The following is a 23,804-nucleotide window of genomic DNA, read 5'->3' on the forward strand; positions in this document are numbered from 1 at the left end:
CATACTACATAGACATTGGTTGGTATTCATCTAGACTTACGTCTATTATTGTTAGCAGAAATTTTGCTACATTCTCACACACTGTGGGACCAGGTGCCTTTGGGAGCTCACATGCAGGAGGTGAACGCAATGGCCTTCTGCGGCTGTCGCTCCCGATCACCTGGTCTGTTAAGGCATTTGCAGTCTCAGATCAAAGAGGATCAAGATTGGTAGCCATAAATCGACTTCTCCTCCATCTTTCATTCCCCTGCCCAAAGCAGACACCTTGTGAGGTAGATGGAGCTGAGAGAGTTTTGAGAGAACTGTGACTGGCCAAGGTCGCCCAGTAGGCTTGTTGTGGAGAAGCGAGAAATCAAACCTGGTTCTGCAGACAAGAGTACACCGCTCTTAACTGCTGCACCACACAATGCCGGCCCAACTGGACTAGACTCTTTAGCTTCCCTCTATTGGGTTAAGTGGATCTATGTATATAATGTTGTAATGCCATTAAAGGTTCTTTGTTTGTTTGTTTGACTAGACTCTTTGTGAGACTTCTTCATGGTGATGATTCTGTTCTTATACTATACAATACAATACAAAGACCTTTATTAGGCATATTTGTGCAACATAATATTACAACAAGAGAAAGGTATAACCTATGATATTAAATCACTCTTACCGACATGACTTGCAACAAGTAGTGAGCTGTTTTCCCTAAAATCAGAGGATCATTACTATTAAATTGCTATTAAAGTTTTACCATGCAAACTTTGGGAAATGCTTTACCCATAATCCATGATAATAGAGCTTCCCTCAGTGTGTTATATTTTGGGCAATAATATACAATGTGCTCAATTGTTTCCACCAAGGTAGGACAATGTGGGCATGCTCTGTCCGATAAGAGGGAACTTCTCAATCTGGTCTTGTAAAAGGGCAGAGGTGTTCTTATACAGCAAGCATGACAGAAGTTGGAGGTGTTGGAATGTCTCTTTGGAAACAAAGCTTTTTCCCAAGTGTGGGCAATTCTTGTTCTGGATTTGTGGTATGGGAGGATGTGAGAGCGGGCCTTCCAGGAGTTTTTCACATGTACCATGTCTGTAACTTTTCATGACAGAAAGGCAAGCTTGCAGACCTCTTCATTCCACCCGAAACCTGAGAGCTTTCCATTGATGATCGTGTTCCTCAATTAACAAAGGTTGCACAAGAGTTGTTGGGTGACATCTCTGGTTGTGACACAACTCAGAAAAATCCATCCCTCCAGAGCCTGTAAAATGGAGTTGTTCCACCGGGCTTTCGGGGAGGCCGGTCGCAGATTGCCTGCCCCCCTTTGACGCCCTATACTGTTATTATGCCATCTCCAGCACTGCCAGCATCGTAGTTCCATCTTCGGCAGTAGGGTCCCTTCCCCCCGGCCCCAGCCTTGGGACCGGACGCCATTCATATTAATTCATATTAATGTAATCTTTAGCTAAGATTTTATGATGCTGCCTTGTTATTTTGAAGATTTAATATTATAGTGGTTATCCATAATTTATTGTTTTATTGGCCTATGTGGCCCTTGTACACTGCTCAGAGCCCTTTGGGGGTAAGCGGGTTATCAAATGTAATAAATAATTATTAATAATAATAATCTTTGGGTATATCTCCTGTCAAGGGGAAACCATCCACAGAGCTGGTAGCCAGTACATCTCTTAAAGGTTAGCACCGATGGCATTTGAGAGAAGTGACAAACTGACTTTAAAAATCTGCTATTTGCAGCTGCATTTAATTCTCCCCCTTTTGGCAGTGACAAGTCTCTGAGTTACTCCAGTCTAAGCCCTTTGATTTTAATGGAACAAGTGTGGAAGAACTCTGTATAGGCCTGCACTGTGACTTTAGAGCAGGGGTAGGGAACCTTTAACACTCAAAGAGCCATTTGGACCCGTTTTCCACGGGAAAAGAAAACACTTGGAGCCGCAAATAATTTTTGATATTTAAAATAAAGATAACACTATATATATATATAGGTTTTTAAAAAACTTTTACTCTGCTCATTCTGAGAAGCGCATGGATGTGCCCGCCCTGCTGCCTGAAGGGCGGGCAAGGATGAAGCCAGCGGCTCGGCCTCGCCGGCCGCCAGGAAAGCGCCTGCCCCGCTCCAACGGGGTGGGCAAGAGGGGAATCCCGCGGCGCAGCCCAGCCGACCGTGGGCAGTTGGTGCGCCCGCCCTGCTGCCTGCAGGGCGGGCAAGGATGGGGCCATCGGCTCGGCTTCGTGGAGCCACAGTGCAAGGGCAGAAGAGCCACATGCGGCTCTCGAGCCGCAGGTTCCCTACCTCTGCTTTAGAGAATAAGTTTATGGCACCCCTGCTACATTCATCAAGTTCTGCTTCAATTTTGGGCACTGATGGGTCCTATGCAGTGCATTTCCTGACTTAACCATAGCTCCGTTCATTCTCTGCAGTTGCATATGAAGATGCTCTTGTGACAACAGTACAGTTTGCGTGAGTTCTAATGTTTCTCGAACAAGGCATCGAACAGATGCATTCAAGGGTGGCTCTCACACTGCACCAACACAGCAATCTCATTGGATTTGAGTTCCATTAAGCTCTTGCATGATTTCAAAGATAATGTTCCGCTTGCGCAGTGACAGAAGCACAGGCAGAGTGACACCACAGAATATGAGCCTCCATGTTAAACGACAGAAGCTGTCTGATCCGGCATCAATGCCAAGAAGGCTTGTGTTGGAAGGGATGCATTAGACACAGCGCAACAAGTGGTACATCTTGTAAACAAAGAAGTAATTTAATAGCTACAGCTTGGGGCATAAGAAAATATGCATCCAAGCAAACAGCTATCTTGGGATATAACTTTGGACAAGGGAAAGGCTCGCTTTGTTATTCATTTCAGAAAAGGCATGGATGATATTCTCTTAGGGCTACAGCCTTTATCTACAAAAAAAGGCAAATCTATTCAAAGAGCTTGAACATTCATACTTTGTCCCACAATTTCTGTGATCAATCAAACGATTTACATTCAAAGAAATAAAAGGGGCAGCATTTCTTCCTTCAGAGCAAAGCCTGTGCCTGCTGAGTCCAAACCTTCCAACTCGTTCCAAAGAGCATTGTGGGAATATTGCCATCAAATGTGCTTGCTAAAAAGCTACCGCCTAGCTTTCCCTTCTGTGAATTCTAGTTATTAAGAAAGGAACTTGACAGTCTCATATCTGGCATTTTGCAACTCTCTCCCATCAACCGTGTGACAATTACCATTTTCTTAATGGGGAAAGAATGAAAGACGAGGAAAATAAGGAATCTGACATTTCTTTTCTGCTCATAAATCTCCCTGTCATGGATTTAAACGTGAAAAGAACTGGCAAATTCATATCAAGGGGAGTGATTAAAGTTTTAACTGGGGATGTTCAGATACCCACCAGGTTGGTTACACGTTCTGCTTGTCCATCAGAGAGACAGATTTTGCCTAAAGAAGTGTGGCCATTCGTGAGCCTGTTCAGGGATTTATTTTCTGTGTATTCAAACAGTGTGGAGCACGATGCAATCGGCACCAATTCACACGTGCGCATTCTCACGAAGGGAGCTTCCCCCTGAACAGGCATGTTATCGCTGCTCACTGCTACACAGCCAGTGTTTGAAAAGCAAGCAAACCCATTAGCCATTTATGCTTAAATAAACGCTGCATTTTGTTTAAAAAGAAAAGACTGACTATTTGGCGTTGATCTAAGTCTTTGTCAGCAGCATTATTTTGCACATGCACATTAATGCACAGACTTGTGGTGGTCATTGTGTCCTACAAAGGGGTATAGTGGATAAGAGCAGGTGTACTCTGATCTGGAGGAACTGGGTTTGATTCCCCGCTCTGCCGCCTGAGCTGTGGAGGAATTCAGATTAGCTTGTACACTCCAACACACGCCAGCTGGGTGACCCTGGGCTAGTCACAGTTCTTCTGAGCTTTCTCAGCCCCACCCACCTCACAGGGTGTTTGTTGTGAGGGGGGAAGGGAAAGGAGATTGTAAGCCCCTTTGAGTCTCCTACAGGAGAGAAGGGGGGATATAAATCCAACTCTTCTTCTTCTCCATCTCCTGCATCATTTAATTACCTGACCCAACCATCCATGACCCTGGGGAGGAATCGATTTCACATAGTGCAAATGCAAAGGCAGCCTCAAGGCAGAAGGAAATGAAGAAGAAGCAGAAGAAAGTGAGGAGGAGGAGGAGGAGGAGGAGGAGGAGGAGGAGGAGGAGGAGGAATTCGGATTTTTACCCTTCCTTTCTCTCCTGTAAAGAGACACAAGGTGGCTTACAAATTCCTTCCTTCCTCATCCCCACAACAGACACCTTGTCAGATAGGTGGGGCTGAGAGAGTTCTCAGAGAACTGTGACTTTTCCAGGATCACCCAACAGGCTTCACATAGAAGAGAGACTCTGGTTCTCCAGAGTCCACTGCTCTTACCCACTACTACACCATGCTGACGGAAACAAAACTACTGAGCTACTTCGCAGCTGCAAGGCTGTTCGACAGCTGCCAGAATCAGATGGCAGTGAGACAGTGAGACCTGAGTCTCAGCTCACTTATGAGCACAGAGGTCAAAACCATAGGGTTACGCACCTCTAGGTGGAGGCTGGAGAACTCTTGGAATTACAGACTATATAAATGGCTTATCTGCATATTTAAAACACTGATTCCACTTTTCCTGGAGAAAATGACTGCTTTTGAAGATGGACTGCTTGGCTTTATACCCCACTCTCCCAGGCTCCCCCCTCAAATCACCAGGTATTTCCAAACCTAGTGATGGCAACCTACAACAACACTGTGTTCACCTGCCAAATGTGTTTGTTTGCACAATACACTATACCTCTAAGCAGCTGGGCGTTGCAAGCCTAAAATACAACCTTCCTAACAGGGCCAGGCATTGGAAACTTTATGAACCCAGCATTTGACCCCGAGTTCATTCGTAAGCCTTGGAAATGCTCCAAATCTAAACCAAATGGTTTCTGGCATCGGAGAACCTTCTAATCCAGTGGTTCTCAACCTGTGGGTCGCGACCCCTTTGGGGGTCGAATGACCCTTTCACAGGGGTCGCCTAAGATTCTCTGCATCAGTGTCCCCCACCTGTAAAATGGATAAATGTTAGGGATGGGGGTCACCACAACATGAGGAACTGTATTAAAGGGTTCACGGCATTAGGAAGATTGAGAACCACTGTTCTAATCTGATGTCTCTTTTACTGTCTTGCTTCGTGAGGCTTCGTTCCCAGATCATTGGCTGTTGTACTGTTGTGTTGCCGCCACAATCCTTTTCAACTGGATTTTCCCTACGACGGCCAACAATCCAATTGTGAATGACTGCTGTATTGCAACCACCCGACTGTGCACACAAACATATCAATGCAGACGAGTTTCAGTTTCCATTGGCAGAGGGAGGCAGGAGGAGCTGTGGGGAGAGGAAATGACTCCGCTGGACAGGAGAACACAGTTTGATTTATGCCAGGATCGCCCCTGAAAAAGTGGAAAGGACAGAGGGTATCAGAGACCATGTGCAGAACACCTTAATTTTAGCGGCTGTCATGCCTTAAATTGGGGGAGATGGAAGGTGGAATCTTCAGAAAGGCATAGGTGCTGATCCCTCGATTTTTCAAAATTATGCACTCTACTGAATAAAAGTGGAGATCTTGGCTAATATTGGAAGGCTTGCTAAAGGGAGGGTGAAACAAAAGGCAGATATTTCAGACATCAGACTGGAGACGAGGATGATTGCGGGATTGGAGCACCTTCCTTATGAGGAGAGGCTGCAGCGTTTGGGACTTTTTAGTTTGGAGAGGAGACATCTGAGGGGGGATGTGACTGAAGTCTATAAAATTATGCATGGGGTAGAAAATGTCAACAGAAATGTTTCTCTCTTTCTCACAATACTAAAACCAGGGGGCATACATTGAAAATGCTGGGGGGAAGAATTAGGACTAAGAAAAGGAAACACTTCTTCACACAATGCATGATTGGTGTTTGGAATATGCTGCCACAGGAGGTGGTAATGGCCACTAACCTGGATAGCTTTAAAAGGGGCTTGGACAGATTTATGGAGGAGAAGTCGATCTATGGCTACCAATCTTGATCCTCCTTGATCTGAGATTGCAAATGCCTTAGGTGCAGACCAGGTGCTCAGGAGCAGCAGCAGCAGAAGGCCATTGCTTTCACATCCTGCATGAGTGCTCCCAAAGGCACCTGGTGGGCCACTGCGAGTCGTAGAGTGCTGGACTAGATGGACTCTGGTGTGTGGCATGGCCCATTTCTGTGTTCAGATTTGTGAGTTGGGGCATGTTCTATAATGTGATGGTGACTTTGAAACTACCTGGTGGAAAAAAATCATTGTTTGGTCACGGTGAGGGAGGGTGGCCGCCCATGGGGGGGGGGGGTGGCATCAAACTCAGGATTTGCCCAGGGCTCCAGTTTGCCTAGGTATGCCACTGCAGCTTAGCCAAATGGTCCTTCCAGTGATGGCAGTATGGCAGTTGGGGCAGTTGGCTTAGACCCAAGCCATCGTGTTGATGTCATCAGGTGGCATGTCAGCCAGGTTGTACTTGCTCCAGGGCTGTTTTACCATCTCGGTCCATCCCTCACATGCACACACGTGCACAAGTCTCCTGGGATTAGAGAGTTTTATTATTTGCTGTGTTGCTGATATTTGGCAGGGGGACGTTAAGGGGAGGTCTGCCTACCAGCACACTGGAAAGAATGGAAATAAATGTCCCCTTCTTTTCCTTTGCTGCAAATCAGAGAAGAGAATGAAAAAACAGAACCTTCCTTGTTGTCCAGACCTTACTAAGCCTGGGAAACAGGCTGAGTAAATAGCAATATTGCATGGAGCCAAACCACATTGAACACAGTGCAGTAATTTTGATTCTGGTGGTGTCTCCTTTTTATGCAGTTCATCATTCCTCTCTACCCCATCTTTAACCCCAGGGTCCCTGATCTTCATTGCTCCCTGCTAAGTAAGGATGCTATAAATTTTTCAACAAGCATGTTTGGCACATATCAGTTGCCACAGTCACAATCAGACATGAGTCAATCCCCTCCCTCAGCTGTGCAGCTCAGTACCATAGAGCTTGAATGCTCGCCGAACAGGTTTGCGGATGCTCAGTAACTGCTGGTGATCTGCTATTTCTTTAGCACCTGCACAGCAGCTAACCAGGGCTGCAGCCATGAACATCATTAAGGACTGCTTTATGGAGCACTAAATATTAAGTCTTTTAAAATAAAACTCAGCATTTTTTACAACTGATTTAAGACTCATTTCACTCTCTGTATAACGTTACAGTCACATTATGCAAAGTGGTGCATAATGACCGCTGGGGGAGGAGTCGGACTTCATTGGGCTGTGTGAGCATGTGCGTGCCTGAAGAGTAAATTGTCCTATATGATAGCGTTGGGAAGGAAAGAATTCAAAAAAAGTGACCCACCAAGCAGCCACAAAGAAGTCATGAACAGTCAGAAAGTCTGTTGAAAAATTGTTTGCTGGATTGTGACTGGCGAACGAAATGTGAGCCAAAGCAGTGAGTGACAGAGCATGCCTATTTCTAAGTTATTTGGCTTGGCCTTCTAATTTGTGACTACCTTCCTTTGCTTTGTGTTTGCAGCTCTGCCGTGACCTGCTGTTGAGCTCCTACTGCCCTTGCAGTGAGAGTTTCTGCTATTTGCAATTTGTCCATCTGTCCAACCAGTCTAATCTTTACCTATCCCCTTTGGCCTGTGATGGTTTGTTTGGTCCCAAGCTGAATTTTTCTTTTTCCTTTCCTCCCTCCCCCCCTCCTTTCCTTCCTTCCTTCCTTCCTTTCTTTTTTCTTTCTTTCTTTCTTTCCTTCTTTTTTTCTTTCCTTCTTTCTTTTTTCCTTCCTTCTTTCTTTGGAGCTCAAAGATATCCTCAACAGTAAAAAGCAAATCCAGCAAGGAGATGCAGAGATACAAATAATCTATATGCCTGGGAGGGGAAAGAGACCTGTTTTCAGTGTACTATTGACAGTAAAATAAAACCAGAAATGTTATTGGTTGGGGGGAGGGGAAACAGAGTGCCAAGATGAAGGTAATATTGACCTGTCAAGTGTAAAGGAAAATACTTATCAATAAATTTCATTGACGCACTGTGAGTAAAGAAACATTATAGATTCAGGTAGTAGAAAAAGAAAGCAAGTTAGTCTATCATAATTCGATTTGGTGTCCAACCCTGCTCTTTCTTGCTGTATCAAAAAAACCCTGCACATATCATTTACAACACATCAAAAGTGATGATGCACATTTTGTTATGAAGGAGGGGGCCAAAGATGCTTCTACTTAATATTTGTTTTTAATCGGAAAGCACATGCTGTCCACACAAGCAGTTAATTTCAGACTTGCTACTGGTGGCTCAGACAATCCTTACAGAGATAATATGTGTGTGCAGAGGCGAAGCTACAAGGGGACCAGGGGTGCGCATTGCACTGGGCATGTGCCTTGGGGGGCACGCAAAAATTCAGGTTTGTGTTTTTTGTATTTTTTAGTGTTTTTTCAGTTTTTGGCCAGCAGGGGGTGCAGGTTTTAGGCTAGCAGCACCAAAATCTCAGGGTATCTTTAGGAGACTCTCCTGATGATACCACCTAGGTTTGGTGAGGTTTGATTCAGGGGGTCCAAAGTTATGGACTCCCAAAGGGGGTGCCCATCCCCCATTGTTTCCAATAGGAGCTAATAGGAGATGGGGGCTACACCAAGAACTGAAAAAACACTTTAAAAATACAAAAAACATAAACGAACAAGGGGAGGCACAAAACTAAGATTTTGCACCGGGCTCCATTTTCCCTAGCTACGCCTCTGTGTGTATGTGTCCCACACATGTAGGAAATGTTGGAAATCCCAAGCCAGGAGAAGCCCTTATGTCACCTTAGAATGACCCAGACACGAAGAAGAATCGAAGGCTGGTACAAACTTTGCCACAAATGTGTCCAATAACCTAACTGGCTACATGAGCCAAACATCTGATCTGTTCTATTCACAGTGCACAACTGCTGAACAGGTTTCCATTGGGACTTTTTTTTTTCAAGTACTGTGCATGCACAAAAATGTTGACAATCCAAACAAATCAGCAACCATTTAATATTGATAAGGACTACTTAGATGACCACTGAATGGTAGGAGGGGTGTTTTTTTAAAGAAAAGCCAATGATAGGAGGGATTTTTTTTAAAAAAAAGCATTTATTTATGAATGATTTACATTATTTTGAATGATGTAATCATCTGAGCCATTTCTTGTGAACGGAAGTTAACAGCACAGCAAGCCTGCAGGAGAAGAATTCAAATAGGCTAGGTGAGAACGCACATGTATGAAATCCCATTTGCACTATATAGCACTTTTAGAAAGGAACACCGTGGAACTACCTGCTGAACAGACACAAAACTGTCAATGAACAGACAGACAAGTCCATCGAAACATTGTCATCCTGTCCTGGACCAGTGAACACAATATGAGCCAACCTAGCAGGTGTCTGAGCATACTTAGAAGAAACCCATTCTCTACACATCCAGATACCGTTGCATACACAGATCAGCTAAGCAGCTAAACACCTCCCGTTGCCTCACTTATCTTTTTCTAACCTCTCCCACCAAAGCTGATACGAGCATGCTGAAGGATGGTGTCTCTCCTGTGACCCTTGACAGATTACAAGGAACCAGAGCCAAACCAATAATGCTGGACTCTGGTAACCAGTGTTTGTGGGTAATATGGGTAACATGATCAAGACTGTGGCTGGCTCCACCAGACTCCAGCTTTGTCTCTGAACCAAACAAGCTGGAGCCCAGATTTCGAACTGAACAATTAACAGCCCTAACTCCCACCATACTCTGCCTGCCCATTTTGCAAAATATTCTTGTGGAATAAAGCTGTGGTACACTGGAATCCTCTTCAGGAGCAGCAGTGGCGTAGGAGGTTAAGAGCTCATGTATCTAATCTGGAGGAACCGGGTTTGATTCCCAGCTCTGCCACCTGAGTTGTGGAGGCTTATCTGGGGAATTCAGATTAGCCTGTACGCTCCCACACACGCCAGCTGGGTGACCTTGGGCTAGTCACAGCTTCTCGGAGCTCTCTCAGCTCCACCTACCTCACAGGGTGTTTGTTGTGAGGGGGAAGGGCAAGGAGATTGTAAGCCCCTTTGAGTCTCCTGCAGGAGAGAAAGGGGGGATATAAATCCAAACTCCTCCTCCTCTTCCTCCTCCTCTTCCTCTTCCTCCTCCTCCTCCTCCTTCCTCCTCCTCCTCCTCCTCCACCAGGCAGCTGAGCCCACAGTTTATAACATGTTGCCAGGAAAACCAGGAAAACTGGATGCGTGCAGTTTCCTGTGGCTGCAGCAAGCCATAGGATTTAAACAATATTTCATCATATGCCCTCAGAGACCATTTTGAATTACTTTGGGCAAAATACAAACTGGACTAATAGAGTGTGTCATCAGTCACAAAATATATCCCTAGCTTTAAATCGGCAACCTCAGAAGAATGTCTCCATGGCCGTTCCACATAAACCTGCAACATCTTCCTCCATGCTTTTCTGGGCAAAAGCTTGGCACCAGTGCAATGCAAAAGTCGTTTTATCGAAACGTCAGAACTCAGGAACTCAGAATTCTTCATGGCCAAATGATGCAGCTTCATTTATACAAACATAGTGCAAAACATGGATGCTCAAGCACCCAGCAGTCACATGAAGGAAGCTGATTTTTCACCAGGCAGTTTGGCTATTTGTGAACAGTTTAAGCCAGTTCTGCTAGATACTTGCTGTGTATTTAAAAAGCACATACATTCTCATGCAGTGTGATGCACTAGCACCCTCATTATCTTGCTATCATGCCCAAAGGTTGGATGTCTCTCAATCTCTTTACTGCTCTTCTTCTTTAGGACAGGGAAACAAACCAGGATCCCACTCTTTGGCAGGTTTCCATTTGGCCTCCGCTAATCTAGCCACTTATTCCAAAAATCTGCTGCATTATCCATCTTGATTCCTTCTTCTTTTCTTGCAGCCAACACAAGGCACAGTTGCATTCAGTTGCAGTGAAGTACTCCTAGCTCTCTTTTGTAAATCCAAGTAACCTGAAGGAAGACTCTTTCCAGGCAAAAGTCGATGTGGTCCTTGTCTACTGAACGTCAAGTTGACATTTGCAAAGTCAAACTGCTGACCCAAAGAGAGCAGTGAGGGATGTCTGTAAGGATGGATCTGAAAGATGCCACCTTATTGACAAAGACCTGCCTGGTGATGTGCCTTCGGTCTCCATGCACATTTTGACAGAATAATGGTATCTGACTGGTTCATGCATTTCCTGCTGCAGTTTGGTTCATTTGCTCTCTTTTCTCCATTCGCCTCCAGCCAATATCCATGTCAATATCTTACTGCCAGTTAACTGTAGCAAAGCCCATGGAGAAGGGAGTGACCTGGAGAGAAAAGTGGCAGGTGGAGGAAGGAATGTGTTCCTCCTTCCATCTACCCCTGGGCAAGGTGCAGCCAAAAATGGGGAACACCTTTTGATTTAGATCTTTAATGGTTCAGATATTTGTAGCCCCCATTTCTCCCCAACAAGGACCCAAAGGGGCTTACGTTCTCCCCTCCTCCGTTTCAAACAACAATCCCATGAGGTAGGTTAGGCTCAGAGAGAGTGGCTTACCCAAAATCACCCAGCAGGATTCCATGACAGAGTGAGGCTTTAACTTCTGATTATTTTTCACAGTGAAGAGAAAGGGGGGAGGCATTTGAAGTGCAAATGAGCATTCTGATCAATGCAAGTTTCACATTCAAGTCACAAATTCAAGTGGAGTTAGAGTTGGTTTAAACCTCAAATGCTCCCAAACCAAAGCTTTCCCAGAGTTCCTCTTACGTCCCATCCCCTCTTCTCACCTGACTCCACACACCCCCCCCCAGAATAAAGCCCCAATCCAAATGGCCCCATACACATAAGTAGGAATTGCAAAGCAGAATTTCTCATGCATAACTCTATGAAATAATTCCCTCTCCTTCACCCTGGCTCACTCTTTTTTAAGCAGCACGGTTGAAATATAGCTTGGGGAGTCCCCGAAGCTTTGGGTGAGCTGCCAAATACACATAATGCAGTGCTATATACTAACCAGCCAACCAAAAATAAATTCATATGCTGGCCAATTTCCACCCCCTCTGAGCTAGTTGCCAGAACTTAGGCTGGTTGCCAGGATCCTTGAGCATAGCCAACATGTTCTCAGTAAAAGGCAACAGCAGCAATCAGAAAACATTCTATTTGCGAACATGTGGAACCGCGTGGCTTGAACCTCCATGTGAATGCCACAGCTGCTGAGGATTGTATACATGAGTGTGTATGTACTTACTTATTTACTTATATATTTATTTACTTCATGTACATTACACCTTTTCCCCCAATGGGCACCTGAAGTGGCTTACATTGATCTCTTATTCTCCATTTTATGCTCACAACAATGCTGTTAGGTAGGTTCAATGCAAAATGTCCCTTTCTGCACAGATCCCCTAAAACGTTTCTAAAATGTTATCAGTTCCCCCCCCCTTTTACATCAGTGTATGTCTACACGCACTCTCTTGAAATGATTTTTCCCTCTTTTTTTTTGAATCCTGTATTGAATCGATGATTCAATGCTTCTTAGTCTCATGCTTCATTTTCTATTCCTCGTATACTCGATGCTTCAGCCTCCAAATAAAAGAACAGAGAAATGCTACAAATAAACAGGTGAGGGGGAACTGAGTGACATCAGAAAGTGGCACCAAAGAGGAAGTTCAGGGAGCAGACGGGCAAGTGGAAGCCGTGCCAGAAACTGGCTGTTTTTCTTTCTTTTGTCCTGTGAGGCCGGGACCTCTGCCAGCATGGAGCCAGGACAGCTGCCCCAGTTGCCCTTTGGCTAAGATCACTCCTGCCTTCACAATAACCCTGTAATGTAGGCTAGGCTGTGGCTGGCCCAAGATCACCCACCAATCTTCATCTCAGAGTGAGGATGTGAAGCTAGGATGAACTCTAACTACTATACCATGCCACCCCTTTTCTGCTTACTGCCTCATCCCAGATATCAAAGCCTTTTGTGCACATTGGGTCTCTTTGGGTCAAGCAAGTCAGATTCTCAGCTGAGCACCTTTCTCGATGGCGCACCTCTTTCCCCCTCTTCAGAACTCACCACGCCACAGATCAGAGAAGCTCCACGGTTTCCAAGAGCGAGCAAAGTGCGATTTTTTGCATATCTGCAGAGGAAAAGCACAGCAGTATGTGTTTAGCTTCCTTTGGCTTTTCCGCTCTTCCCCGCCATCCCTGGCCCATGCAGGAGCAGTTCTGCTGGCATTTCCAGGGTTCGATAGAGCTCTTTTTTGTTATAGTGGTAGGGTACCTCCTCATGTATAAACAAGGATACATAGCAAGACCCCACTGTGAAGCACACAGCTACCCTGCAAGCTGTTAAGTGCACAAAGGGCCGAAGTCACTGCTGGCTAACTGAATACTAAACACCTGTTTTCTTTGTTCAAGAGGACCAGAGCAAAGTCCCGCACCCCTGTTAGAGCCTGGCGTCCTCAGGAGTCTGCTTTTTCTCTAAATAGACAATGTAACAATGGAGAAATAGCAGAAAGTTCTTCAGTAGAAACCACAATTTAGTGCTGACATAGCTGGAAAGCTAATGATTCTAATTAATGAAGTATTCCCGAGGATGGGGCCAAAGCAAGGCTGGAAAAAGGAGCAGCGGCGGCTTGGCCTGGCTCTCCAGCTCTCGTGGCTGAATTCTTGGTGAATATCAATTAAGCCCAGGAAATGTCATTCTGTAATTAGGATTCTTTAGAAAGCTACGCAAAGGCAGAAGGCAAACAAGCCCGGCTACCTTTCTCCTAGTGAAAACACAGGGCAGCTGCTCCAAATCTTAATTAGCCACGAACACACACAAAAAGTACTTTGTGTTTTGCATCTCCAGTCTGTATCCTGTAAAAGTATTCCCAATGTTCTCCAGCTTCAGAAATTTTCTGATAGAACTAGTAATTTGGGAGACAGTGCTGTTTAGATTATGCAAATAGGCATCTTTTCCCTCAAGTAGTAAAATGGATTTCACTCCAGGATTTAGATCAAGGGGACATTGATTGAATCTACAGTTCGGGCTGTCCTCCTAGGGTGGTGGGACCAGTTTCTGTATAGAACACGGTCCTGCAACCTGCGGCTCTCCAGATGTTCATGGACTACAATTCCCATCAGCCCTACCACCATGACCAATTGGCCATGGTGGCAGGGGCTGATGGGAATTGTAGTCCATGAACATCTGGAGAGCGGCAGGTTGCAGATCCCTGGTATAGAAGGAGGAGGAGGAGGAGGGTCATGGATGGTTGGGTCAGGTAATTATATGATGCAGGAGATGGAGAAGAAGAAGAGTTGGATTTATATTCCCCTTTCTCTCCTGTAGGAGAATCAAAGGGGCTTACAAATTCCTTTCCCTTCCTCTCCCCACAACAAACACCCTGTGAGGTAGGTGGGGCTGAGAGAGCTCCATAGAGCTGTGACTAGCCCAAGGTCACCCAGCTGGCGTGTGCGGCAGTGCACAGGCTAATCTGAATTCCCCAGATAAGCCTCCACAGCTCAGGCGGCAGAGCGGGAAATCAAACCCTGTTCCTCCAGATTAAAGTACACCTGCTCTTAGCTACTGCGTCACTGCTGCTTCCTGCTGTCACAAATATATTAAAGTTAATAAAAAGCAGGTCCCAGCTTACAGGATGGGGTTAGAGGTATGTCTGGCTTTGACAGATTCAAACGCCATTGAGTGGAAGCACTGTGTGGCTTCTCCTTTTTCTTCTCCTCCTTCCTCTTCCTTTTCTACTTCTTCTTCACAGTTAACAATATTATTCATATACAGTGGAACCTCGGTTTTCATCGGTTTCGGTTTTCATAGATTTTTTCAGTGAAAAATTTGTCTTGGTTTTCATCGATTTGCAGTAAGGTGCAGGGGTTTGTGGAGAAAAATCTCCCAGACAAAGCTGTTGTGTTGCAGGCCGTGTTTGCAACTTATTTAATGACAATGTCTTGCCCCATTTCAGACAAATCTTAAAGAGGTGTCAGAAATAGACCTCTTTGGACAGCTTTCTGGTGCGACATTGGTCCACTGGCTCTGAAGCTGGTCCTAGTGTTATTGTTTTTTACTGTTTTCAGCATTAAGCATTATGTTTATTCACCAGAACATGTGTTTTTGGTATGTTTTTTGGAGTGCCTAGAATGGATCAATTGGATTTACATTGATTCCTATGGAAAAGGTTGCCTCGGTTTTCATCGGTTTCTGTTTTCATCGATTCTTTTCAGACGGATTACCAACAAAAACCGAGGTTCCACTGTACTCCACACATTGAAAGAGCAGCAAGCCCTCAAGAATCACTACTGAAGCATTCAGTAAATTTAAATAATTCTTTGTGAGCTTCTCTCCAGCTTTCCTGGCAGCGAGGATGCAACAAAAAGGAAATATCCACAAGAATTAGCAGGAACAGAGCTTTTTTGAATGCAACTCTCTATTAAGCTGGTAAACAGGAAATATTCAATAATTTGTGGTGAAGGTGGGTGAGCAGCGGACAGCAGCTTCAGTGTGAAAGGTGATATGTTGGTGCCAACAAAGATGGTCCTCTTTATTGTCTGGTGCAAGCATCGACCATTGGATTGGTGGGTTTATTAATGGAATTTGTCCAGACATAGGGGCGAATAATCCTGCTTTCATGGAGATGGGAAAGCTTATCTGCTGTGCCTTAAAATAAACTGGGCTTTTATAGCAAAACACAACGATGCAGGCCAAGATTTTTTTCAAAAGTATGCCAGTTTGGAAGGCTGCTTTGTGATCCAAGCATGCAGGATTTTTATGGGCAGCTACTCCAGGGGTTATTTCTCCGGAAGGAGCAATTTACCGAAGTTGGTTTTAAAAAGAAATCTCTTTATTTACAAATGTGCAAGGTGAACAGGTGGTCGGGAAGCCGGCATGCATCCAGAAGGAAGTGCCAGCCTCAGAGTAGCTCTGGCAATGTTGGCGTTCTGAGATGAGAGATCCCAGAACTCAAGATTCACTGGAAATAAGACCCACTAATCTGGCAACCCTACCCAATTCCCAATGTATGGCGAGATGTTGCTGTTCCTGAAGGGTAGAGTAATGCATTCTGTGGCTACTCAGAGGCACTTTTGCCTACTCGTAGCCATATAGTGCACAGGTGAGCTCATACACTGAAAATAAAGGCTCTGACTGATTCCGGATAAGCCCTGCCAAACACCAACAGCATATGTGGCAACATTCTCTTCTTTTTTATATATAATTTTTTATTGTATAGAATATTGTTATATTTGTTACATTCAATATGTTTATTCAAACTATACATTTTTCCTTTTTCTCCCCCCTCCCCCCCCTTCTTTTCATTGGTTATTCAAGCAAGCAGCAGAAGGTTCATTCTTCTTATTCTCTTGTTCCATAGTTCTTCGTTAAATCTGGCTTCTTCCATCCATTTCTCATACAATGTCCATAATTTCATGATATCTTCTAATTTCTCTTGCCATAGTGTATTTTTTGCCAGTCTCTCAAAAATTTCTAGCTGTATTTGTTCCCAGATATATTCTAACCATTTTGAGACTGTCCATTTCTTGTTATCTTTCCAGCCCAACGCTAACACTGCATGTGCTGCGCTGATCATTATTTTATACATTGGTTCCAAAGTTCTATTTACTCTTATATCATCTATTATCCCCACTATTAATAAATCATTGTTTACATCAATTTTTACTTTTACTAACTGTTCTACATATTTCAAAATGTTTTGTGGCAAAAATTCTCACACACCCCGCTCCTTTTTCAGATATTGCTGCCCTTCACGTCAGCTCCAAACTCAGCCTTCGGGCTCAGTCCCTCGAGACACTCAGGACGTTTCCTACACCGAATAATTTTTATAGCCTCTGGAAGAAGTCTCAGTGAACCCCTTCCCCTTGCACTCCAGTGGAGGTCCAAAGTGGGCTACATTTGCCTTCCCTCCATTTTATTCTCATGACAACCCTGTGAGGTACTTTAGGCTGAGAGAGAGTGACTGGCTAAAAGTCATCCAACAGGTTTCCATGGCAGAGTGAAGATTTGGACCCAGGTCCTTGAGATCCTGTCACTAGTCCAACCCTATAACCACTACTCCACACTGGCTTTCATGCGTCAGGTGCATCAATGACTGTTACTTCACACAGGATCATCGTCAGTAGGATTTATATTTCACATGTCACTTCTGATCCTCTGCTAGAAGCTAGCTTTCATCAGAGAAAGGGAGCAATACGTTTGAGGATGCCTTCTGCAGAGGGAGGGCCTTGCGTGCTCTCTTTTCACCGTGAGCCAAACCGCTTCCTGAATCTCTTCAACTTGCATTCAGTGGCGTACTATTACAAAGTGTCACCCTGGGCAAGCGGCAAAGGGGAGAGGAAGAGGAAGCCAGTGAAGGCCGGTCTGCAGCTGTGCTAGCGCCTCAACCTCTGCGGCGGCAGCGTGGCGCTAGCATCGTGGAAGGCTAACGAGGCATCAGGCAGGTGGAAGGCAGCACTGCTGGCTGAGCACAAAGGCCGACTAGGTGCGAAGGCCTCCTGCAGGGTGGCAGTAGCTCTGAGGCGGCGGTGGCAGCCCAGTTCAGTGGCATAGAGCCAACAGGGCAGGGGGTGCGAGGTCCAGGCAGCACTGCAGCGGGGTGTGGCCAGGCTGTGGAGGGGGCATGGTGGGGGCGTTCCGGGGCGTTCCGGGGGCAAGTGCTGCCGCAGCAGGGCCCAGGGCATGGGCATGCCCCGGGCGCAGTTCCCCCTCACTCCACCCCTGGCCCAGCTGGTGCTATTTGTGGGAGAAAGGAGAAGAGCGGGCTGCAAGGTGTCAGGCTGGGTGTGGGAGAGGAGGGGGAGGAGTGGGGAGGCAGGTGGCAAACTGCACCCTCCACATGACCCAGATGAATGAGGCCTGGGTCGCCTGCCCCCTCTGGCACCCCCTAGATCCACCAGTGCTTGCATTCCAAGAGAATTAGTTGCCGAAGGGCTCAGGAATAGCATCAATGACCCAGCCCAGAGCTTTTCTGTCCAATTTCAGAGAGCATTAAGCACACAGAAGATAGAGGGCAAAGGAGGTTGTACCAGAAGCGGTTGCAAAAGAAAAGGAGGTCAGCTGAGTTTCTAGCCGAGCACTGAACTTAGCATCCTGGTCCGAACTTATAATTGCTGTCCAAGTAGCTGAGCCAGAGAAGATTGGTTTGTGCAGCTGACCCCATTCCATAATTTTCTCGCCATTGTAGTGGGGCTTCAGAAGGAGGCAGGGAGGGGGGCTTTGCCAATCAAATGGAAAGGATGGATACGACTGTCTTCTTTTCCCTAGTCAGAGCTGCTAACAATATTTTCTCCATATACTGGAACAAACAGAAGAGGAGGAGGAGGAGGAGGAGGAGGAGGAGTTTGGATTTATATCCCCCCTTTCTCTCCTGTAAGGAGACTCAAAGGGGCTTACAATCTCCTCCCCACCCCAACAACAAACACCCTGTGAGGGGAGGGGAGGACTGAGAGAGCTCCAAAGAACTGTGACTAGCCCAAAGTCACCCAGCTGGCATGGGTTGGGGTGCACAAGCTAATCTGGTTCACCAGATAAGCCTCTGCCACTCAGGTGGAGGAGTGGGGAATCAAACCCGGTCCCCCAGATTAGAGGGCACCTGCTCTTAACCACTACACCACGCTGGCAGGGGTGGTCTTAGTGGTATTGGGGCCTTAAGTCCAGCAGAGTCCAGGCTTCAAGTTCTATAATAGCATATCATTTCCTCCTATCCCGCATCTGTTGATCCTCCTTTGCGAACCCAAGCAAATTTCCCCTTAGCAGTGTTCTCTTCTGGTTATGGCGTCTGGCTAGGAAACGCCAACCAGGCAGAGGTGGGATCCAGCAGGTTCTCACAGGTTCCCAAGAGTAGGTTGCTAATTATTTGTGTGTGCCAAGAGGGGGTTACTAATTGGTGATTTTGCCATGTGATTTTTGCCTTAGTTACGCCCCTCGTCTCAGCAGTAGCGCGCAGAACTTGAAGCAGTCTAGCAGGAGGTGCACCAGCGTGCGTGGCAGCCTGTGCCTGCGTGCATTCGTTTCCCACCCAAGGACCGGCACAGCGGCTGCGTCCTTGCTCCGCCCCTGGAATGCCCGGTCACGCCTCCATCGTGCCCCGGCCAGCCCATTGGCGCTACGCCACAGTTTGAATCCCACCACCATGGGAACCTGTTACTAAAATTTTTGGATCCCACCACTGCAACCAGGGCTCATTTGTGAAAGATGATTAGTGGACAAGGAAAGGGTTAAGCAGTGCCTCTCGCTCCCCTATTCCTCTTCTCCTCAGACTCATTTGCCTGGTAAGGAAAACATGTAGAAGTGCTGAAAAGTTGCCTCCAACATCAGTGCTAGCCCAAAGAGACAGAGCAAGTAGCTCAGCACTCTGGCTCAGACCTTTTCCTGCTAATTAAACTTATTCAGCAGTTCTACAATTATTCATTTACTCCAGCGTAAGGAGGGGAAGATTAAGGAATTTATCATTCTGATTGAACTCAACAGGCTGTTTCCATTATCATGCAAAGCCGGGGTTTAATTGAACAGTAGTTGGTTAATTGTCTGAGCTCGGCCCTCCCACTAAGCGTAGTTCATTAGGTTTCCTCAAACCAGGATCTGAAGGGTGTTTTTGAACCACAGTTAATCTTGTGATTTCATGTGGTATTCAGATGAGAACTCCGGGGTTAATCCTGGCTTATTCAGTTAGTTACGCCCTACTTTTCTCTTCGGTGACAACTTGGGGAGATCTGCCGCCCCCAACTTCCCATGCCTCCCGCTGTCCAATGCAGTAGTGGAAATATTGTAGAGGATTAAAATAACCAGAGCAGTGGCGTATCAAGGGAAAATGGAGGCCAGGGCAAAATCTGAGTTTTACTTACACACACACACACACACATACACACACACACACACACACACACACACACACACCATGGACGGCTCTGGAGCTGCCCTCTCCAGCTCCCTCAGGCAGGGGGTGCTCAGAAAGCCTCAAGCCTGATCCCCTACCGGGGCTTCGCTGGCTCGCACCGGTGTTACGCACTGTCCTGCGTGCTCCCAGGCCTACTTGGCTGCTCAGCCCAAGGCCAAGGGGCTTCTGTTGCCACTGCCTCCCCTGCTTGCCGGTTGTCTTCCTGGCCCTGGCTCCAGCGTCAGGTAGGTTGCCACGGGGGCAGGGTTGGGGTGGGTGGGTGAGTGAGTGAGTCCAAGGTGGGGCTGTCCCTGGTCCTGAACACTCAGTTAGGGGGGAAGGAGGAGGGGTGTGGAGTGATTTTCCACCTCCCACATAAGTGAATGGCCTCCACCCGGGGACATGGGACCCCACACGTCCCCGTGGGTGGTACGGCCCCTGAACCAGAGTGATGTTATGCATCAGCATAATGCACTAGCAACTTCCCCAACCTCTATGGTTTCACCTTTGGCTGGCAACCCTAATGGAGATCCAAATTAACCCACAGCACCCTTCTCCCCTCCTCCATCTTATACCCACATTACAGTAGGTTAGACTGAGAGTGTATGACTGGCACATTGAGAAAAAAGGCAGGGCATCAAAGTTAAGTAAAGAAATAAATTGTGGCAGAAAATTGGAAAGGGTGTGTCTTTTGCTGGGAACCAGAGGCGTAGCTCCAAGGGGACAGGGGACATGATGCACCGGGCGCGTGCCCTGTGGGGGTGTGGTGAGAGTGTCCCAGTGTCATGGCAGGAACGGAGGACGCACCAGTTCACTGGGCGCTTTCCCTTCTTGCTACGCCTCTGCTGGGAACCTTGGAAGTCTGGGAGAGTTTGTGTGTACACACAATGCACATGAATCTTATTTGGGGTGAGGAAAGGGGTGATGTCAGAACCACATGGCTTGATTGGGAAAGGAACCGCAGTGCAAGCCAAAAGAGGCAAACAGTTTCCAAAAAGGCAAAGGTTTCCTTTAGCCTGCTGTGACAACGTACACTGGGAAAGCAACAGGTGGGTTTTTTTTAGAGACCTAGAAGAGAACAAAAACTCTGAGTCAGGACGAGCCAGAACTGAGCGACCACCTGTAAGCTGAATCCTAGTTTCTGGAACTAACCGAAATACTAAATCATTTTGTTTGTTTTTGCTTTTAAGTCATAGCTGACTTTTGGCGACCTCATAGGGTTTTCAAGTCATGAGAGATTCAGAGGTGGTTTGCCATTGCCTGCCTCCACGTAACAAACCTGGTATTTCTTGGAGGTCTCCTATTCCAGTCCTTGCCAGGGTCAAGGCTGAGAACGTGGGGCTGGCCCAAGATCACCCAGCAAGCTTCCATGGTGCGAGGTGGGTTTGAACCTGAACTTCCCAGGCCCTAGTCTGACACCTTAACCACTGCACCCCTCTGGCTCTCTGTACTAAGGCATATTATGAATGAACTGAGCCCATGTTAAGGAGAAAAAGGAAGTGGTTTTTAAAACGCAACACTGGCTGAGAAATTTGGAAGCTGCTTGATAATAGACTCACCTGGCATCTATTGCTTCTGCCTTCTTTCCAACCTTTTTTCCTGTACATGTGGAGCAGGCTAACTTCCACACAAGCACACACGCTTTCTGCTGGGTGATGAATCACACGCATTAAATAGCCCGCACAGCTATGCTGCAGCAGGAGCCAGCCAAGTTCTCCAAAGGAGCCAGGGATTTTATTTTTATCATTTATTGAATGCACTCATTGTGAAAATACCTCTCTGCAGAAATGTCACTGACCACTTGAAACTACATGGAAGGCTAAAAGAGATTCAAGGCACACATTGTCTGTTCCTTGATGGAAGCTTTGTGCGAGGACCCCTCCGGATAAGTTAACCTCGCTTGCTTCACCCCATTAATTCCCTTCCCTGTAATGAAACTGAGAAGCATACAGGTGACTTACTGAAGGCTGGTAAAAATTTCTCAACGCCACAGAACAGAGGGCTTATTTGACAGGTTAAAGAAAACTACAAAGCCTCCATGTAAAAGGCCTGCTGAGTAAGTAGCAATTGTATTGGGCAGGCAGTACAAAAAGGATACCCGGGTGGGCCTCCTTCCTTTGGGTTGTTCCGCATGGCAAAATTATACCAGTGTACCACCAGTTTCTTAAAATCCAGGTCTGTTTTATCCTAGTTTGTCCATTCGCATGGCTGCCCATTTTTTGAAGGAATCTAGTAAAGATGGGGAGGAAATGCTCCAGCTTGTTTTGTACGAGCCCGGGACTTTTGTATTTACGTTGCAAGCATATCTGAGTATGCCCAGTGTCCTGCGTTTTGATTGGCTGTTGTTTTTGAGTGGCAGTTGCAAGCATATCTGAGCATGCCCAGTGTCCTGCGTTCAGTTTTAGAGTGGAAGCTTGAATGAACATCAGATGGGGAGATTAGGTGACTTGGCAGAAAAAATAAACTGTGTCTGCTCTCAATTGGTGTTCACATGGTAGCAGGGTCACCCTGAGATTTTTTGAAAAAAAACACCAAACTGGCAGTTTTTGAATGCCCTGGGATGTGGGAAATATCACGGGGCAAACCCACTTTGGGACCGGTAACCATGCAAAATTCTCGACTGCACAGGGATATTTTTCTTGCTCAACCCAGGATATTTTGACTGTGCAGAAACGACCTTGGTTTCCCAGACTGCAGAAACATAGCAGATCTCAAAACCATGGAGCAGACCTCCAGGGCTGAGGTCAGATGTTACCTGGAAATTCCTGGAGAGTGCGTACGTCACTTCCAATCATCACAGTTTTACCACAGAGATTGGAAAATTCCTATAGCATCATGACATCACTTCCTGTCCCTGAACAGGAAGTGATGTCCAGTGTCAATTAACACCATCTCCATCTCCACTGAGTGAACAAAGGGGACAGGGGACATCAACAGGACTGGAGGGTCCCTGCCAGAACTGAGGAAGTGGCAACCTTAATGCGGCTTAAATGTGCTCGGTGTTGTTTCAATACTTAATGGCTGTCCTGGGAACCACACAGCTCAGTGCGACTCCTTAGAACAGGGGTAGGGAACCTGCAGCTCTCCAGATGTTCAGGAACTACAATTCCCATCAGCCCCTACCAGCATGGCCAAATAAAGCTGCCCCAATCCTAGTCAAGCATGTCACGGTCATATTAAATTTAAGGGTTCTGGCCACTCCAGTCGATTGCCTCAGGGTCATTGCCCCAGTTTAGTTTGCAACATTCATCTGCAGTTTGTTCCTCAGACCCTGATGTTGCCGATCCAAGTGTGCCAGAGTCAGTAATCAGGGGTTAAAGATACCATCTCTGCAAAGCCCCGTGTCTGAAGGGCCGCTCAAGTGATTAGCAATCAATTCCTCCAGCTCTCCTCCGCTCACGCTGCATCGTCCTGGTTCTTGTTTCCACCACTTGTGTCATCTTCAGGCACTTATTTGTCTCTCCAGCTAATGGAATTTCTTTGCTATATTTGATAATTGGAAGTACAGGACATGTGGGCAGCAATAAAATAAAATAACAACCTCTATGAAGGAGCCATCCTTAAAAAGTGCTGTTGGCAAGAAAACGGGGAATATCAGTGAAATCTTCTCTTCCAGCATAGAGTAGCTTCGGGGCCTCGGGCTACACAGGTGGCTGCCCCTCAAAATGGCAGGTGCACGTCTTGTTTTGTCTCTGGAATATACGGTGCTATTTTCTTCACACCATGACATCGTGACATAGTCAGTGGTGCACTGGGCCTAAGTGACACCCAGGATCATGACTGGCTCCCCCCCCACCTGCACTCCACTTACACGAGCCAGCAGGGAGGCTGCGGGAGGCCGGGGCTC

General features: G+C 46.4%; 1 protein-coding gene across 1 annotated transcript in view; it reads right to left on the reverse strand.

Annotated features, from left to right (window-relative positions):
* The window catches only part of LOC125443313 (anoctamin-2-like), a 142,547-nt gene extending 135,973 nt beyond the window's left edge, over positions 1-6,574 (reverse strand). The window contains exon 1 of the mRNA XM_048515332.1: positions 6,503-6,574. Within this exon, the coding sequence (XP_048371289.1) occupies positions 6,503-6,574 (72 nt within the window). The remainder of the gene's footprint in view (positions 1-6,502) is intronic.
* Between the last annotated feature and the right edge of the window lie 17,230 nt (positions 6,575-23,804).

The sequence above is a fragment of the Sphaerodactylus townsendi genome, linkage group LG14 (assembly GCF_021028975.2).
Source record: "Sphaerodactylus townsendi isolate TG3544 linkage group LG14, MPM_Stown_v2.3, whole genome shotgun sequence".
NCBI classification, from domain to species: domain Eukaryota; kingdom Metazoa; phylum Chordata; class Lepidosauria; order Squamata; family Sphaerodactylidae; genus Sphaerodactylus; species Sphaerodactylus townsendi.